This window comes from Neofelis nebulosa, chromosome 17 (assembly GCF_028018385.1).
Source record: "Neofelis nebulosa isolate mNeoNeb1 chromosome 17, mNeoNeb1.pri, whole genome shotgun sequence".
Classification (NCBI taxonomy): Eukaryota; Metazoa; Chordata; class Mammalia; order Carnivora; family Felidae; genus Neofelis; species Neofelis nebulosa.
The window spans coordinates 9,725,745-9,745,315 of NC_080798.1; the positions used below are offsets into that span (position 1 = coordinate 9,725,745).

At 55.0% G+C, this 19,571-nt stretch overlaps 1 protein-coding gene across 4 annotated transcripts in view; it reads left to right on the plus strand.

Moving 5' to 3' along the window:
• The window catches only part of LIG1 (DNA ligase 1), a 47,865-nt gene that overhangs the window by 1,648 nt on the left and 26,646 nt on the right, over positions 1 to 19,571 (plus strand). The window contains exons 2-9 of one of the 4 annotated variants that reach the window (XM_058707909.1): positions 3,630 to 3,705; positions 5,697 to 5,780; positions 6,435 to 6,570; positions 11,683 to 11,809; positions 14,217 to 14,309; positions 16,065 to 16,166; positions 17,068 to 17,190; positions 17,373 to 17,448. In XM_058707909.1, coding sequence (XP_058563892.1) covers positions 3,689 to 3,705; positions 5,697 to 5,780; positions 6,435 to 6,570; positions 11,683 to 11,809; positions 14,217 to 14,309; positions 16,065 to 16,166; positions 17,068 to 17,190; positions 17,373 to 17,448 — 758 coding nt within the window. In that variant the 5' untranslated portion in view covers positions 3,630 to 3,688. The remainder of the gene's footprint in view (positions 1 to 3,629; positions 3,706 to 5,696; positions 5,781 to 6,434; positions 6,571 to 11,682; positions 11,810 to 14,216; positions 14,310 to 16,064; positions 16,167 to 17,067; positions 17,191 to 17,372; positions 17,449 to 19,571) is intronic. The other 3 variants (XM_058707911.1, XM_058707910.1, XM_058707912.1) reach the window with 3 other exon arrangements.

Genomic DNA, 19,571 nt, shown 5'->3' on the forward strand with positions numbered 1-19,571 from the left:
AGTAATTCTTCAGTAATGATGTTTTTTGTTACCCTGATTTTTTAAAATAAAGGCATATGTGTGGGCCAATGCATTCAGGACCAGGCACTGGTTTAGGTCCTGTGGCCATAATCTAAACAAAGTAGACAAAATCCTTACCTTTATGGAACTCAGCATTTTAGCTCTGCACTGCTGAATAGAGTAGCAACTAGCCACATATAAATATTCTATCTATCTATTTATTTGTTTTGCGAGAGAGTGTGCAAGAAAGTGATCGGGGGAGGGGCTGCGAGAAAGGGAGAGAGAGAATCCCAAGCAGATTCTGCAGTGTCAGCACAGAGTCCTACACGGGGTCTCGAACCCACTACCTGAGCCGAAACCAGGGGTCTCATGCTTAACCGACTGAGCCCCCACCCCCCAGGCACCCGCCACATGTACATTTTTAAATTTAAATTAGAAACAAATGAGAAACTCCTCAGCCCCACTAGCTGCGTTTCAAATGCTTGAAGCCCCATGTGGATAGAGTGAGCTTTCTGGACTACGTGGGTACAGAACGTTTCTATCGTGCAGAAAATTGTGTTAGAGGCACTGCTCTAGAGAGTGGGGCAAATTCTAATCTATAAGGTCCGGTTGTGCTAAATACTGGGAAGGATAAGAGGGAGGGGTTAGGACAGCATTCGTGGCAGCGGGGTTGACTGTGGGGGATCTTTTGGAGACGGCGCCAGTGGGATTTACGGGTTGATGAGTTTTGGGCGTGAGAGAAAGAGGCTGAGTCGTTGGTAACTCCAAGAGGTGGTGGTGGTTGTTTTGTTTTCCTTAATATTAAAAAAATTGCGTAGAGTCAACTTCCTCTTTTTGGCGTATGGTTCTGCCGGTTTTGAAACGCGTCGAATTACGTGACGATCACTGCGCTCAAGACACTGCACGGTGGTTTCGGGGGGCCTGGGTGGCTCCGTCGGTTAAGCTTCCGACTTCGGCTCAGGTCATGATTTCACGGTTCATAGTTTCGAGCCCCGCGTCGGGCTCTGTGCTGACAGCTCGGAGCCCGGAGCCTGCTTCGGATTCTGTGTCTCCCTCTCTCTCTGCCCCTCCCCTGCTTGCGCGCTCTCTCTCTCAAAAATAAATAAACGTTCAAAAAATTAAGAAAAAAAAAAAAAAAGAATAGGTAGCAGTTAAGGACATGGACTTTGGAGCCAGACACTTGTCTTCGGGTCCTGGCTTTGCAACCCCTCAGGCTGTGTGACTTTGGGCAAATTACTCGACCTCTCTGCTTCTCTCGCCTCATTTGTAAAATCACTTTCATCCAGTGCTCAGAGCCAGGCAGGGCGCCTGGCTGCTGGGGGGGGGGGGGGGGCAGGGAGGGCATTTCCCAGAGGGAGTGGGAGGCTGGGTAAGTACAATTTTTTCTTTTTCTTTTTTTTTTAAATATGTCTTAATGTTTATTTAATTTTAAGAGTGTGAGCAGGGGAGGGGCAGAGAGAGAGACGGGGAGACACAGAATCCGAAGCAGGCTCCAGGCTCTGAGCTGTCAGCACAGAGCCCGACGCGGGGCTCGAACTGACGAACCGTGAGATCGTGACCTGGGTCAAAGTTGGACACGGAACCGACTGAGCCGCCCAGGCGCCCCTGGATAATGACATTTGAATAATTACATGGGGCCTAGAAATTGAACAGGTAATAGATACGCAGGGTTTCACATGAAACCCGGACAGAGGTATGACAGGTCTGGTTCCCACCCTTCTTCCCAGCCGCCTTGGGTGCCCCCAGCCACACCTGTTGGCTTCTTGATTATCCTTCCGTAGTTTCTATCTGGCAAATAAAAGCAATACGAAAGAATAAACAGGATCGTATTTTTTCCTGTTTTACAAAATTAGGAGCATATTATGTATACCGTTCTGCCTCTTTCTTATTTATTATTATTGTTTCAAATGTGACTTAAGTATTCCTAGGGACTCGATCACGTGACTCAGGTCACGATCTCACAGCTTGTGGGGTTGAGTCCCGCGTCAGGCCGTGTGGAGCCTGCTGGAAATTCTCTCCTTCTCTCTCTGCCCCTCCCCCACCTCAAAACAAACAAACAAACAAACAAACAAACATTTAAAAATATGTATACGTGTACTGGGGCGTCTGGGTGGCTCAGTCGGTGGAGTGACCAACTTCTTGGTCTTGGCTCAGGTCATGATCTCAAAATTCACGAGTTCGAGCCCCACATCCGGCTCCACGCTGACAGCACAGAGCCTGCTTGGGATTCTCTCTGTCCCTTTCTCTGCCCCTCCCTTGTTCATGCTCTCTCTCTTAAATAAATAAAACAAAAAAAATTAAAAGTATGTATATACCTCGAACTTCTTTTTACATCGGCAGGTAGAGAGTATCTTCATTCTGCCTTTTTTTTTTTTTTTTTAACTGAAAGAATTCTATAGACTTACAGGAAGTTGTAAAACCAGTACCCCTGTCTTCCCCCAGGGGTGACATATACCCAGAGTCCAATATCAAAACCAGGAAGTTGGCATGGGACGGTACCCGGAACTAGACCACAGAGTTTGTCCAGGGGGGGTGTGTGTTCGCGCGCGCGTGCATTTTGAACCCATGTGTAAATCTGTGTAACCACAACCACAGTCTGGGTGTGGAAAAGCTCCACAAAGGCACTCACTGTGCTGCCCGTTATGGCCGCTCCCCACCTTTTGTCCCTAAGCTCCGACAAACCCCTGATCTCTTCTCCATCCTGAGTTTTGTCATTTGGAGAATGTTGTGTAAATGGAATAGTAGAGTACACAACTTCCTTTCTTTTCTTCTCTGTTTTGTTTTTGTTTTTGTTTTTGTTTTTTTGTTGGGAGGCTCCACGCCCAGCATGGGGCTTGAGCTCAGGACCCCGAGATCAAGACCCGAGCTGAGATCAGGAGTCAGACGCTCAAACGACTGAGCCCCCCAGGCGCCCCAGTACAGAACTTTCTGAGATCGGTATTCTCTGCCTGATATTTTGCCCCTGGTTTCTGTTAGCAGCACACCTTAGAAACTGCTCAGCGGCTGGTTTATATACGCCAGTGGATATAATTTAACGGACTTCCACCTTTCAGGGCCGTTTTGGATATTAATCACCTCAAAACAGTTTTTTTCCCCCTGATTTGAAAACATAACTCCCCCGCAAAAAAAAGAAAAAAAAAAACAAGCCCAAATGAAACTGAAAAAAAAAAACAACAACAAACTGTAGGTCTTAAGTATGTGTTCATATTAGATAAGAAGAAAGCTCTGTTCCGTCGAGGAGCCTTCTTATCTTGTTCTGACTTGGAGCTTTTTCTTTTTTGTTTTGAGAGAGAAAGAGAGTGCGAGCAGGGGAGGGGCAGAGGGAGAAGGAGACAGAGAATCTTAAGCAGGCTCGATCCCACGACCGACCGGGAGACCATGACCTGAGCCCAAATCAAGAGCCAGATGCGTAACCGACTGAGCCACCCAAGGTGCCTCCCGAACTTCATCTTCACTAATAAATCCCACCAGCCAGTCATTTTGGTCCATAAAAACGGGAGTTTCATCTCGGTGGAGGAACTCATGTTTCTGACTTTGTGGGGCTTTTTTCTCTCTGAAAGAAGGAGGGCCGTGTATTTCGGTCTCTGCACGACCCGTATTCTCACCAACTATTGGGATTTCTGTTTCAGGAACATCTGGCTGGAGAAGAGGAGGAGGAGAGGGGGGGAGAGAGAATTCGGACGTCACCATGCAGCGGAGTATCATGTAAGGAAACAACTCCCCCACCCCGCCCTGTCTGTCCTGCACTCTCTAAAGGTCTCTGCTCTTCTCTCTCTCTTTCTGTGCCTTTTCCTGGAAGAACACAAGTCACTCTTCAAATTGGAATTTCCAAGAGTCAGAAGGTAACATAGGGAGCGCGATGCGTAGGACAGGGAGTGTGTCGACCGAGAGTTTTGAGCCACGGGGTTCAGAAGTGCTGACCCAGTGCTTTGCAGTCGGTGGTTCGGCCCCCCAGGGAACAGCCGGCAGCGTCATAACTAGGGGGAAGAGAGGGGGCGCTTCTCATCAGCATCTACTGGAGAAGGGCCAGGCACGCTGCTGGACGACAGTGCACAGGGCAGCCCCCGCCACCAAGAACGGGCGGCCTGAAACATCAGTAGGGCCCAGGTTGGGAGACCCTGTCCTGATGCAGGCCGGCCTCGGGGAAACGAGAAGGGGAAGACCTCGACTTGTGGAGTTGAAACCGCTCGGTTGGACCTAGCAGCCCCAACTCTCTCACTGGGACTCTGAGGGGGGTGTCCCAGTCGGAGAGTGTGGAGGGGCCCCTCCCAAAAGAAGTGGATGGATTCTAGGCTGACCCAGTCCTGGACCCCCAGCCTGAAGACCTGGGAGATCACAGATCACAGGCTCAGTTCTTCTCACATGACGACAAATCTGGGCGTAGCCTGTCCTGGGCGGACAGCGTGTCTGATGGCTTTCTTGGCTGGATCGGCTGACTGACTGGCTGCTTTAAAGTCAGCCATTCTGGAAAACGGGTTTTATTTTTATTTATTTATTTTTTTAAGTGTTTCTTTGTTTTACTTTGCGAGAGAGAGAGAGAGAGAGAGAGAGAGAACGAGAACAAGAACACAAGCTGGGGTGGGGCAGAGAGGGAGGGAGACACAGCACCCGAAGCAGGCTCCAGGCTCCGCGCTGTCAGCAGAGGGCCGGGTGCGGGCCTCGAACTCACGAGCCGCGAGATCATGACCTGAGCCCAAGTCCGACGCTTAACCGACGGAGCCACCCAGGCGCTTCTAGAATGGTTTCAGAGGTACAGAACAGCTGTGCAGACTGTAGAGACCGTTCCTGCACACGGCGCCCCGGGTTTCCACGGTTGACGCCTCGTGTGCCTGGTCCGTCGGCCACAGGAAGGAGCCGGCTCTGGGACATTACTGTTGACTACACTCCACGCCGTGTTCGGATTTCAGAGGTTTATCCCTTAACGCTTTTTTCTGTTCCAGGCTGCGTTTCGGAGTCCCATATTCCCTTTCGTTGCCATGCCTCCTCCGTTCCCTTTGGTGTCACTCTGGGGGACGGTTTCTCCAACTTTGTCAGGATGCCTGCAGACGGTCCCCAAATTTGTCCGATGTTGTTGTTGCTGGGGTCACAGGAAGTGAAGTGCAGCAGCCTGGCATCACCCTGTAGTAGGGGGCACGGGACATCCCCAGTGACACTGGCCTCCCTCACCCGGTCGGCAGAGCGTGGGCGAGGTGCCTGCACCAATGGGTTCCCACCATCCCTGCTCGGGACTCCGGTCTCCGGAAGCCAGCCACTCGGGCGAGCCAGTCTCAAGTGGAGAGGGGACGCCTTGCCTTATTTGTCTTCATAAGAGCACTTCACGCTTCCTGACATTTTATATTTAGCGACTCAATATCGCCTCTTTTACTGGGTGTCGACCCCTCGGGGGTGGGGGCTTTGTGTCTGGGTCTCCGCCAAATCCCCAGGGCCCGGCCAGGTCCCCGGCGCCTAGGAGGTGCTTAGCTGGTACTTGTTGAAGAAAAATTGGGATGCGTCATGGCTGTCGGGTGTCAGGATGGGAAATATAAGCAGAGCGTCGCCCTGCCCCCACCCCGGCTAACAGTCACTTTCCTTATCGAAGGGAGTTGTCGCGCGCTGGGATGGCAGTCCACGTCGGAAGCGATAGAACGGGGCACCGATCCGAGGACCCATTTGTGCTGTATTCATTCCCGTTTTCCCCTCCTCCTGTGTTCCTCTAGGTCATTTTTCCACCCCAAGAAGGAGGGCAAAGCGAAAAAGCCGGAGAAAGAGACCTCCAGCAGAGAGATAGAGCCACCTCCAAAGTAGGTAACGGGGCTAGGACGTGGTGAATTTGTTCCTCTCAATCAGGACCCTCCTGGCTCTAGGTGTTTCGAGCCCTGCTCAGAATGTCTTGGAGCCCTAAAGGGAATTTTTTTTTTTTGGCTCCGGTAACTGGGAAGTCCAAAGGTAGGTCCGGCTTCAGGCATGGCTGGATCCAGGACCTCGCGGTTGTTAAGGCGGTTGGCAGGTCCGAGAGTCCCAGCAGTAAGACAACGTGGGGACGAGCAGTCGGGAGCGGGTTGCGTGCATCAGTCCTACCCCTTACATCCTGTTGGTCAGAACCCGTCACAGGGCCGCGCCTAGCTGCAGGGGAGGCTGGGAAGTATAGTCTCTAGCCAAGAGGCCATGGCCTTCGCCACATCCCAGGGGCTTGTGTGACTGAAGAAGGGAGGCCTTCTCTGCTCTCAGCAGGTACTCCCGTCTGCTCCCCAGCATCGCTCATCACAGGAGGTGGGCACGTAGGATGTGGTAGATGGATGGATGATGAAGAGTGTAGGGAAGGAGGCCTCCAGAAGAAGCCCGTTAAATGCTTGAAAGGAAAGGGAGGGAATGAAACTTAGGGAAGGCGCTGGAACGTTCAGGGCAATATACCCCCTCTCTGCCTGCTGGAACGCCTCCATTTTCCCACCCTCCAGGGTAGCGCTGAAGGAACGGAACGGAGAAGTGCCCGAGAACGATTCTCCAGTGAAGAGGCCAGGGCGGAAGGCAGCCCGGGTCCTGGGCAGTGAAGGGGAGGAGGAGGATGAAGCCCTCACGCCCTCCAAAGGCCAGGTAGGTTCCCCCCCACCCCCCCAGCCTCCCTGCTGTTTCTGGGAGGAGCCATAATTCCCATCAGCTCCCGGTGGCGCCTGCCCCCCAGGGCTTGTGCGTAAAGAGGGGTCTGTTCACATACGGATCTGAGAGTAACGCATGATACAGACTAAGGGCTCAAAAATAGATGTCCGGTCTCTCCGGAGGTCAGAGGGCTTTTCATCTTTTCCAAACACATTTGCTTCCGTCTCTCCCTTGCTTAAAAGTCACTTAAGGGGGGGCGCCTGGGTGGCTCAGTCGGTTGAGCAACTGACTTTGGCTCAGGTCGCGATCTCGCGGTTCGTGAATTCTAGCCCGGCGCGGAGCTCTGTGCTGTCAGCGTGGAGCCTGCTTCGGATCCTCCGTCTCTCTCTCTCTCTCTCTGCCTCTCCCCGACTCAGGCTCACTCTCTCTCTCTCAAAAATAAAACGTTAAAAAAAAAAAAGTCACTTAACGGGCAGCTGATTAGTAACCTTAATTCCCTCTGCGGCCTGAATGGCCCTTTGCCACATCCCTGAGTATATTCACGGGGTCCAGGGAGTAGCGGGGGCGCCTTCAGGAGCTTGGACTTTGTCCTGGGGCTGCTGGGGATCCTTGGACCAGTTCTGAGCAGGAGAGAGACGGAAGAGGTGTTGGGTCACTGGCAGCCTTCACGACACTCCTTTGGGGCCCGTATCCATGAGGGTCCAAAGAGGAGCGGGAGACCACGCGAGTGATCTGAACGGAGAGTTTAATACAGAGAATGGTCAACCGGGAATGCGGTTTGCGAGTGGGTGACTGCAGGGGTGAAGGGAGAACTCGTTCAGGCAGCGTGGGGGTAGTCACCGCAGGAGGCAGCCACCACGCCTGGAAGCGGAGAGCTGAAGTTCAGACCTTCAGACGCTGGCTGGCGGGTGCCGGGGTCTCTGAGCTCGCAGGTGGTGCCCCGAAGGCCTGGTCAGATCTTTGAGGAAGGGGCACCGGGCGGAGGGGGCTGGTGTCTGTGGGGCATCGCGTCGCAGGCCCCGCGAGTGTCGGGAACACCGTAAATTGGACCCAGCTGGCGCGGGCCCCGTTCCGGCACCGCGTGATGCGCGGTGTCGCAGCAGAGTGGGAAGGGGGTTCTCAGAGTCCCCGCGTCGTGAGGGCGAGGGGACGGGGTAGGCTGAGAGCTGAGGGGCGATCACTTAATAACTGGCAGGGGGCCCTGTAAGAGGAGTAGGGTAGCACTTGAAACCAAGATACGAGGTAGGAATTTCTTTCTAACGAGCACAGAAAGGCCAGGATTTCTAACGAGCACAGAAAGTCTCCGTGTCGAAGACCCGGGCTCTTGTCCAAGTCAATGTCGATATTCAGCCGGTGAGAAGGGCAAGACATTCCTTGGGGAGTGTGCGTCATTTTCCCTTATGTCGCCTTGTGTAGAAGTGAGGCTCCTGGCCACACCTAGCTGCAAGGGAGGCTGGGAAGTGTAGTTCTCAGACTCCTGACCAGACCTAGCCGCCAGGGAGGCTGGGAAGTGAGGTTCTCAGACTCCTGACCAGACCTAGCCGCAAGGGAGGCTGGGAAGTGAGGTTCTCACACTCCTGACCAGACCTAGCCGCAAGGGAGGCTGGGAAGTGAGGTTCTCACACTCCTGACCATACCTAGCTGCCAGGGAGTCTGGGAAGTGAGGTTCTCACACTCCTGACCATACCTGGCTGCAAAGGAGGCTGGGAAGTGTAGTTCTCAGACTCCTGACCAGACCTAGCCGCCAGGGAGGCTGGGAAGTGAGGTTCTCACACTCCTGGCCACACCTAGCCGCAAGGGAGGCTGGGAAGTGAGGTTCTCACACTCCTGACCAGACCTAGCCGCCAGGGAGGCTGGGAAGTGAGGTTCGCACACTCCTGACCAGACCTAGCCGCAAGGGAGGCTGGGAAGTGAGGTTCTCACACTCCTGGCCACACCTAGCCGCAAGGGAGGCTGGGAAGTGAGGTTCTCACACTCCTGACCAGACCTAGCCGCCAGGGAGGCTGGGAAGTGAGGTTCGCACACTCCTGACCAGACCTAGCTGCCAGGGAGTCTGGGAAGTGAGGTTCTCACACTCCTGACCATACCTGGCCGCAAGGGAGGCTGGGAAGTCAGGTTCTCACACTCCTGACCAGACCTAGCCGCAAGGGAGGCTGGGAAGTGAGGTTCTCACACTCCTGACCAGACCTAGCCGCAAGGGAGGCTGGGAAGTGAGGTTCTCACACTCCTGGCCACACCTAGCCGCAAGGGAGGCTGGGAAGTGAGGTTCTCACACTCCTGACCAGACCTAGCCGCCAGGGAGGCTGGGAAGTGAGGTTCGCACACTCCTGACCAGACCTAGCTGCCAGGGAGTCTGGGAAGTGAGGTTCTCACACTCCTGACCATACCTGGCCGCAAGGGAGGCTGGGAAGTCAGGTTCTCACACTCCTGACCAGACCTAGCCGCAAGGGAGGCTGGGAAGTGAGGTTCTCACACTCCTGACCATACCTGGCCGCAAGGGAGGCTGGGAAGTCAGGTTCTCAGACTCCTGACCAGACCTAGCCGCAAGGGAGGCTGGGAAGTGAGGTTCTCACACTCCTGGCCAGACCTAGCCGCAAGGGAGGCTGGGAAGTGAGGTTCTCACACTCCTGACCAGACCTAGCCGCCAGGGAGGCTGGGAAGTGAGGTTCGCACACTCCTGACCAGACCTAGCTGCCAGGGAGTCTGGGAAGTGAGGTTCTCACACTCCTGACCAGACCTAGCCGCAAGGGAGGCTGGGAAGTGAGGTTCTCACACTCCTGGCCACACCTAGCCGCAAGGGAGGCTGGGAAGTGAGGTTCTCACACTCCTGACCAGACCTAGCTGCAAGGGAGGCTGGGAAGTGAGGTTCTCACACTCCTGACCAGACCTAGCTGCAAGGGAGGCTGGGAAGTGAGGTTCTCACACTCCTGACCATACCTGGCTGCAAAGGAGGCTGGGAAGTGTAGTTCTCAGACTCCTGACCAGACCTAGCCGCCAGGGAGGCTGGGAAGTGAGGTTCTCACACTCCTGACCAGACCTAGCCGCAAGGGAGGCTGGGAAGTGAGGTTCTCACACTCCTGACCAGACCTAGCCGCCAGGGAGGCTGGGAAGTGAGGTTCGCACACTCCTGACCAGACCTAGCTGCCAGGGAGTCTGGGAAGTGAGGTTCTCACACTCCTGACCAGACCTAGCCGCAAGGGAGGCTGGGAAGTGAGGTTCTCACACTCCTGGCCACACCTAGCCGCAAGGGAGGCTGGGAAGTGAGGTTCTCACACTCCTGACCAGACCTAGCCGCCAGGGAGGCTGGGAAGTGAGGTTCGCACACTCCTGACCAGACCTAGCTGCCAGGGAGTCTGGGAAGTGAGGTTCTCACACTCCTGACCATACCTGGCCGCAAGGGAGGCTGGGAAGTCAGGTTCTCACACTCCTGACCAGACCTAGCCGCAAGGGAGGCTGGGAAGTGAGGTTCTCACACTCCTGACCAGACCTAGCTGCCAGGGAGTCTGGGAAGTGAGGTTCTCACACTCCTGACCATACCTGGCCGCAAGGGAGGCTGGGAAGTGAGGTTCTCACACTCCTGACCAGACCTAGCCGCAAGGGAGGCTGGGAAGTGAGGTTCTCAGACTCCTGACCAGACCTAGCCGCAAGGGAGGCTGGGAAGTGAGATTCTCACACTCCTGACCAGACCTAGCCGCAAGGGAGGCTGGGAAGTGAGGTTCTCACACTCCTGACCAGACCTAGCTGCAAGGGAGGCTGGGAAGTGAGGTTCTCACACTCCTGACCAGACCTAGCTGCAAGGGAGGCTGGGAAGTGAGGTTCTCACACTCCTGACCAGACCTAGCTGCAAGGGAGGCTGGGAAGTGAGGTTCTCACACTCCTGACCATACCTAGCTGCCAGGGAGTCTGGGAAGTGAGGTTCTCACACTCCTGACCATACCTGGCTGCAAAGGAGGCTGGGAAGTGTAGTTCTCAGACTCCTGACCAGACCTAGCCGCCAGGGAGGCTGGGAAGTGAGGTTCTCACACTCCTGGCCACACCTAGCCGCAAGGGAGGCTGGGAAGTGAGGTTCTCACACTCCTGACCAGACCTAGCCGCCAGGGAGGCTGGGAAGTGAGGTTCGCACACTCCTGACCAGACCTAGCTGCCAGGGAGTCTGGGAAGTGAGGTTCTCACACTCCTGACCAGACCTAGCCGCAAGGGAGGCTGGGAAGTGAGGTTCTCACACTCCTGGCCACACCTAGCCGCAAGGGAGGCTGGGAAGTGAGGTTCTCACACTCCTGACCAGACCTAGCCGCCAGGGAGGCTGGGAAGTGAGGTTCGCACACTCCTGACCAGACCTAGCTGCCAGGGAGTCTGGGAAGTGAGGTTCTCACACTCCTGACCATACCTGGCCGCAAGGGAGGCTGGGAAGTCAGGTTCTCACACTCCTGACCAGACCTAGCCGCAAGGGAGGCTGGGAAGTGAGGTTCTCACACTCCTGACCAGACCTAGCTGCCAGGGAGTCTGGGAAGTGAGGTTCTCACACTCCTGACCATACCTGGCCGCAAGGGAGGCTGGGAAGTGAGGTTCTCACACTCCTGACCAGACCTAGCCGCAAGGGAGGCTGGGAAGTGAGATTCTCACACTCCTGACCAGACCTAGCCGCAAGGGAGGCTGGGAAGTGAGGTTCTCACACTCCTGACCAGACCTAGCTGCAAGGGAGGCTGGGAAGTGAGGTTCTCACACTCCTGACCAGACCTAGCTGCAAGGGAGGCTGGGAAGTGAGGTTCTCACACTCCTGACCAGACCTAGCTGCAAGGGAGGCTGGGAAGTGAGGTTCTCACACACCTGACCACACTAGCTGCAAGGAAGGCTGGGAAATGGGGTTTTTAGTTGGGACATCATATGCCTAGCTAAAAGTCAAAAGTTCTGCTACTTGAGAAAGAAAGAGTCCATTTAGAAAAATTAGTGTCCGTGATGGGGAGAGTCTGGTACCATGAAATTTCACAGGAGGGTGGAGTGAGGCCCAGGTAAGAGAGGAGGAGGCCTGAACTGGGACTGAACCCTCGACGAGGAGGTGGCCCCTATTCCTCCCCTCACTGTAGAATTGCTCTTTCTTTTGCCTTCCAGAAGCCGGCCCCAGGCTCTCCACAGGTCTCCCCTCCCAGCCCTGTCACATTTCCCGAGGGCAGCCCTCCCCTCTCCAACACCTCTCCTGCGGGCCTCTCCCCAACGGGGATCCCGAAGCGGCGCACAGGTAAGGACACACAGGAAGGATGCCCCTTCCGTGGCTCCTCTTTGTGCACGCGAGGGTTTCTGCACCAGGCGGCCACCCTCATCCCAGCTCTGATCTTAATGTTGTGGTTGAGAGCATGGCTTCACCATCCGCTGGCTGTGTGACCTCGGGTAAATGACTTACCTTCCCTGAGCGTCAATTGCTTTATCTGTAGGACAGAGATGACCAGAGATTAAGAGGAAATAGGCGTAAAGTGCTTGGAATTGGACCTGGCCCGTAGTGAGGGCTCAGGAAGTGTTGGTTATTCTAACCGTGGTTACGTGCCATCGTGGAGGCAGCGCAGCTCATGGCGGGAGCACGGGGCCGGGGCCACGACGCAAGGGAGGCTTGTGGAGGAGAGATTCCCCAAGCCAAGCCATGAAGGACAAGGAAAAACAAGCAGGGAACGGGGAGGGAAGAGACTTAACGGAAGGAGGCAGCGGGAAGGCCCTTCAGGGCACCGATGCCCTGGCGTGCTGGAGCTCAGCGCACAGGGTTGGGGACGCCGAGCAGGGACACTGGAGAAGGTCCATGGGAAGCCGGCCTGTGGAGGGGCAGCTGTGTCCCCTGAGGGATCAGGAAGGTCTCGTACAGGGGGAGCACAGGTGAGAGACCCTCGTGTGATGGCAGGCGACGGGTGTCGCAGGTGTGACACATGAAACTAACAGACCGTATGTTAATTACACTCGCGTACAAAAGCTTTAAACAGTTTTATGTTTGTTTTTATTTTTGAGAGAGAGAGAGAGTGAGCACGAGCGGGGGAGGGGCAGGTTGGGGGCAGGGGGACAGAGGATCTGAAGCAGGCTGTGTGCTGATAGCAGCGAGCCCGACGCGGGGCTCGAACTCATGAACCGCGAGATCGTGACCTGAGCCGAAGTCGGTTGCCCAACCGACTGAGCCACCCAGGCTCCCTCCCAATTTTTTTTTTTAACGGAAAAAAAAAAAAAAAAAGAAAAACAATAGCGGTGGGAATAGGGCACTGTACGTATGTGGGAGCTCAGAACTGAGCCAGCGCGGGGGTTGTGACACCTTGAGCTGAGCCTTGGAAAGGGATTGGTGCTGACTGTGCGATGCGGCCAAGAGCAGCCTGTACGGAGGCCTCGGGAGGGTGCTCGGGGAATCGCACACCCTGGAATGTTTCTGGAGAATGAAACGCACTTTGGGGAGCAGGGAGACCTTGAAGGCAGTGCGCGGGGAGACAGGAGAGCGGGGCTGGCTCGCAGAGGCTCGCACGTACTGGGCCAAGGGCCCAGGGCCCGTCCTGGGGGTGCTGGGGCGCCACGGGAGGGCTGCAGGGGGGGGGGGTCATGACGACACAGCTGAGTGGCTCAGGGCTGACGCTGAGATTGGCCCTGGGTTGGGGGGAGGGGGGTTGGAGAATTCTTTTTAGAGGTAATGACCTCTGAACTTTGCCCCAGAGGGCCACCGAGCAGCAGCACGTGCCAGGGCCCAGAGTTGTGACACAGCGTGGTGTGTCTGGGAACAGCAGCAGTTCGGGGGCGGGGGGGGGGGGGGGGGGGAAGAAAGGGTTATGTGGCATGGGAGGAGTTAGAAGGTCAGCTGAAGAGAGCTGAGGTAGGACAGGGGCCCACATCCAAAGACTCTATCAATGGCTGGTGGGGAGACACGGGCGGCTTTCTGAGCGAGGAGGAGGACCGTGCCGGCCGCAGCTGAGAGCAGGTCCCTCTGCGGCCATGCGCAGGAGCCACCGGGTCCAGGAGGCCGGGGAGAAGGTGACAGATGGCGATAAAAAAGACTGCAGTTGCCTTTTCGGTGAATTCCTCACCGTGCTTGAGCATCCGCTTGGGGTCTTCCAGAAGCGGCCTCAGAAGTTCCAGAACAAGAGTGCAAATGCGAGTCGTTTGTTTTGGGAAGCACAGAGAACGCAGACCGTGAGGGATTCAGGGAAGGCGGCCCAGCCGGGAGAAGATGGGCGTTCATGGTGGCTCCTTTGGTTTACGTGAGTCACTAGCGAGGGCCCGTCGCGGGACCCGTTGCTTCCTGGCCTCTCGCAGACGTCTGAGGCCCCAGAAGAGCCATCCAGGACGTGCCCTGATGGTCAGGTCTTAGGGGTGCAGGCAGGGCACTGAGGGGGTCTGCTAGAGTCCTCCCTGGGTCCTGAGCCGAGCGCATCACCGCGTCACTAACTTTTGGGGGTTGTTTTCACTCTGCACAGGCGGACGAGCGAGGCACAGAGAAATTAAGTAACTTGCTCCGGGTCACACAGCCAGGAGGCAGCACAGCTTGAAGGATGAGGCCTGCCTCGGGGCAGAAGGGGGGGTCCCAGAGACTTCTCCAGGGGCCCCCATCACTGATGGGCCTGAGCTCACTGGGGAGGGGGGCAGACAGGCCAGCGAGGTCAGCCCTACCGTGCCCTTTGCCTTCCCAGCTCGGAAGCAGCTTCCTAAACGGCCGATTCAGGATATCCTGGAAGAACAGAACGAGGATGAGGACAGAGAGGCAAAGAGGAAGAAGGAAGAAGGTGAGTCACCAGGAGGAGGGAGAGAGAGGGAGAGAGTGTGTATATGGCGGGAATCTGGAAGGGTGGGGGCCTCTCTGAAGAGACAGGGTGTTAGGATCCCCGATTTGATGCCTGTGTCCCTGGATCCAGATGTGGCCGTCAGAACCCGCCCCCCCCCCACTCCCCCCGCCCCCCAGCCTAAACGTCGCTGTTGTGAAAGCGTTTTGAAATCCATTCCTTGGGCCGCTGCAATTTAGTGTTAATTCGTACACAGTTTGGCCCATTTTTATCTTCTGTTTGTTTTGATGGAAAATCATTTCCTCTCTATCACGTCTTTTTCCTGAGAGATTTTATCAGGAAGCAGAGATCCCCAGCCTCTCACAGCGCCCTTAGTGTCTCAGTGATTTTTTTTTCTGGCCCCCCCCGCCCCCCCCCCACCCCCAACCAGGCCACGACCTCAGTGGGTCCGTCCGTTAAGTAGTTACGTCCAGACGACTGTTTACGTTCTAGAAACCTGGGCGTTGGAGAAAATGGTGCGCGCACATCGAAAGGGAAAGCAGTTATTTTTTTGGTCCGTCCTTAGTCACCATCGGTGACTAAATAGGATGTCTCCTGGCCTCTGCACAATTTCTCAAACTGTGGAATCCGATTGAAGACTGCCCCCCTGGTTTCCTGTTCCACATTGATTTTTGTGCAAAGTTTTTTTTTTGTTGTTGTTGTTGTTGTTGTTGTTTACCACGGCCACCAATGAAAGCCCAGCTTTGCAGAAAGGTAATGCAGGAACTCCAAGGATAGAGGTCAAAGGATACTGGAATCTGATACCTCGAGCTAGTAGTTCCTGAAGTGTCCACCAGATGTCGCCATTTCCCCTTGGAACCTTAAACCATCCTACCTTGTGGTGTTGGGGGGGGGGACTTGCAGCTCTGTGCATATGAAATGGGGGGGGGGGGGATGCCACTGTAAAGATCTGATCCATTGGTCATTTGGGGGCCCGTGTGAGATTCTACCAGTTATAGCCTTTGCCACTGCCAGTGTTTGTTAGGCTCAACTTCCCCGGGGCACACGTGACTTCCTGTTGGCCATTTTTAGTCGATATCCATTCGTACTGTGAATTGTGCGTTTTTAGCCAGCATTAGTGCGTGGGGTCACGGGAGGGCGGGTAGCTTCTTGATACTAAGGCACGTTTTTCTCAAGTTCACATGCTTTTTTTTTTTTTTTTAAATCATTTATTTCTGAGACAGACACAGAGCATGAGAGGGGGAGGGGCAGAGAGAGAGAGAGAGGGAGACCCAGAATCTGAAGCAGACTCCAGGCTCTGAGCTGTCCGCGCAGAGCCCGACACGGGGCTCAAACTTGCAAACCCTGAGATCGTGACCTGAGCCGAAGTCAGTTGCTCAACCGACTGAGCCACCCAGGCGCCCCATCGGTTTAAAAAATTTTTACTTTTTACCCATATCAGGTTATCACATGCGTTTGGGACTCTTTCTGGTTGTATTTTGCGGTGAATAATTCTAAAAGTTGCTAAGACAGCACCGACTGTTTGTGTCCAGGTCTGGTTGCCCAGGCAAAGGAACACAGGGTTTGGATTGTGTTGGGGGTCCCACCGTGCTTGGGGCTGACCAAGAACGGACTGTCACATCTCCTATCACTTTACAGATATACTTGACTGGCACACAGGAATAGCCGGGGGCTGACCGTCTCGGGACTTGAAATGTCCTTGGGGGAGTCAGAGTGATTTTTTTTTTGCCATCTGACTTTTCTGTCTGTTATCCAAAGCAGAGACCCCAACAGAAAGCCTCACAGAGCCTGAATTGGCCCAAAAGGAGGAAGGAGAAGGGGACCGGCCCACGACGCCCGCTGAGCACTTAGAGACCTCCCGTGAGTTTCCAGTCCTCTGCCTCCAGCCCGCCCCGGCTCTCTGGCTTTGGGTCGGATGTCTTCGGAGGCCAGTTAATTTTCAACACGACATAGCTCCTCAAATGTGTTGTTTAAATGCAAATTCTAGGAGGGGCGCCCGGGTGGCTCGGTCGGTTGAGCGTCTGACTTCGGCTCAGGTCACGATCTCGCGGTTCGTGAGTTCGAGCCCCGTGTTGGACTCTGTGTTGACGGCTCAGAGCCTGGAGCCTGCTTCGGATTCTGTGTCCCCCTCTCTCTCCGCCCCACCCCTGCTTGTGCTCTGTCTTTCAAATATGAATAAACATTAAAAAAGATGCAAATTCTAGGGGAGCCGTAGGTTTTATTTCCGTTCTTACAGTTATAATTTCCCCCCTGTGTGTGTGGGTAAAGAAAAAAGAGCTGGGCGTCCTCCAATAAGATATTTGTATCTCTGCGAAATCACAGGTACTAAGTGCTGCCAACTGAGCAGGAACTTATGAAGCTAGACAGTATAGTTACTCTCACAGGCCAGAGCACAAGCCCACAGCTGGGCGTCCGTGACACTCCTGTGTGAGAAAGGACACCATGGGCGCATTTTGAGGCTACAAATCGCATCCGATTTGCTGCAACGGCAGGAGAAGCGGGGGTGTTTTCTTCTAATCGTGCTGAGATTTCTTTTTACTGCCGTTCGTGTAACGTCTCCAGTTTCAGGCCAGATGCCGAGCAGAACCCCTAGTACTTGACGCAAAAGCTTCAGGCCCAAGAGGCTCAAAACTTACGCGCGGAGAGAAAAGGGGCAGAACGGGGGCCGTTTTCCACCTGGGGCGTCAGAATGACCTGGGGTTACAAATGAAGTTTCGGGTTGGATGTTGGCGTCTCCAGCTGACCCTGTGTCTCGCTTTAGCAGCCGAGCCCCCGACAGACAGCACCTCAGAGCCTGAGGTGGCCGGAAAGCAGGAAGCACGGGAGGGGGACCAGGCTAAGCAGCCTCCCCCCAGAGCTCCCAAGACGGTCAGCAGTTTCTTCGGTGAGTGTCTCCCGCCCATCAGCTCCCAGCCGCGCGGGGAGGAGGCCGGTGGGCCTTTCTCCGGAGCACGCCCTGCCCTACGGAAGGCCTGACCCCTCTCTCCTGGCCTGATGGGCCGAGAGGAGTTGGGCAGTGGGGGCTCTCAGGAGGAAGGGCCCACAGTTTCCTGACTTCATTCCTAGCCCCCCGGAAGCCGGCGACCAAGAAAGAAGGGAAAGAAGAGGGACCTGGCGCCCCTAGAAAGGAGGAGGCCAAAGGGTGAGTTGATATCGACTGTCAAGTAGCGAGGACAGGGCATTAAAGGGAGTAGCGCAGTGGGTCCGAATTCTCTTGATTTTATCCCTGTAAAGACGAGACCGATAATCACCAAAAATTCTTTTAGCTTTAAAAATCTGTGATTACGGTAGGGCCTGGAGGACTCCACCAGTTTGGGCGTCCGACTTTGGCTCCGGTCACAATCTCGCAGTGCGTGGGTTCAAGCCCCGCGTCGGGCTCTGCGCTGACAGCTCGGAGCCTGGAGCCCGCTTCGGATTCTGTGTCTCCCTCTCCCTCTCTGCCCCTCCCTGCTCGCACCCTGTCTCTCTCTCTCTCTCTCTCTCTCAAAAAAAAAAAAAAAAAAAAAAAAAAAGCACGCAAAGAATTTTTTGAAAAGCTGTGATTACAGTTAATTCTTTTTCTTTTTTTTTTTTTTAAAGTTTATTGGTCGATTTTGAGAGAGTGCACGCACAGGCGTGCACGACCAAGGGAGGGGCAGAGACAGAGGGAGAGAGAGAATCCCAGGCAGGCTCCGCGCTTGCCAACGCAGAGCCGGATGGGGGCTCGATCTCCCAAACTGCGAGATCCCGACCCGGGCGGAAGTCAGGAGTCGGGCGTTCAACCGACGGAGCCACGCAGGCTCCGTCCGGTGAACTATTCCGATAAAAATGTTTTGGGGAGTCTTACCGTCAGTTTTGTGCCCCAGTTGAGACGTTGTTGGCGGGAGTAAAGGGCACCGTTTCAGCACGCGACATCGCTATGGGAACCGCTGGCTCCTCTTGAACACCTGTGCGTCGGGTAGAGCGCTGAAGGTTTCTTTTACGCTGTTGCATTTCATCTTGCAGCACTCTTGTGGCAAAAAAGGGCATTTTAGCCATTTTACAGGCATTGGAACCATTAGCCCAGAGAGGCTGCGTTAGCTTCCCTGGGTCACACAGGAAGACGGGGGTAGGGCCGGGCCTAGGACTTGGGTCCCCCTGAATCCTGGGCGTGCTCCTCCTCAGTTCTGGCCCGTCTGGCCTTCTGGGTACGTGCGCGTGCTTATGCGTCCAGAAAAAAGTTTCTCTGACGAAATCGGTGGCCCACTGCCTACAAGGCTTTGTATCCTGGTTGGTTTTGTCTTTCCTAAAGTTTATTTTGAACGAGAGAAAGCATGTGTGTGGGGGCGGGGGGGAGGGGCATCGAGAGAGGGAAAGAGAGAATCCCAAGCAGGCTCTGCGTGGTGCCAGATGCAGGGGCTCGAGCTCACGAACCGTGAGCTCCTGACCTGAGCCGAAACCAAGAGTCGGACTCTTTTTTTATTTTTTTATTTTTTTTATTTTTGGGACAGAGAGAGACAGAGCATGAACGGGGGAGGGGCAGAGAGAGAGGGAGACACAGAATCGGAAACAGGCTCCAGGCTCCGAGCCATCAGCCCAGAGCCTGACGCGGGGCTCGAACTCACGGACCGCGAGATCGTGACCTGGCTGAAGTCGGACGCTCAACCGACTGCGCCACCCAGGCGCCCCAATGTCTATTTTTTTTTTTTTTTTTTTTTTTTTTTTTCAACGTTTTTTATTTATTTTTGGGACAGAGAGAGACAGAGCATGAACGGGGAGGGGCAGAGAGAGAGGGAGACACAGAATCGGAAACAGGCTCCAGGCTCCGAGCCATCAGCCCAGAGCCTGACGCGGGGCTCGAACTCACGGACCGCGAGATCGTGACCTGGCTGAAGTCGGACGCTTAACCGACTGCGCCACCCAGGCGCCCCTAAGAGTCGGACTCTTAACCGACTGAGCCACCCTGGCGCCCCCGTCCTGTTACCTATTTCACGTGATACCGAGATCATTCTTCCGACTCCATTCCAAGCCTGATTACTCGTCCGTCTCCGATGGCTGCCTCCAGGAGACAGACAAACGTTCGGGACGTCCAGTTTTTCTCACCTCGGAAATGGGGAGATACCGGTGACCGCACTCGCTTTCATCCAGCAGTCACTGTGCATAGGCTCTGTCGGTATCCCCATTTCACAGACGAGGAAGGTGAGGCCTGAAGGCAGGACGGTATCGTGGAGTGGTGAGAAGTCCCAGCTCCTCCTTGGCCAGCTGTGTGACCTTGGGGAAGTGCCTTAGCCTTTCTGTGCCAGTTTC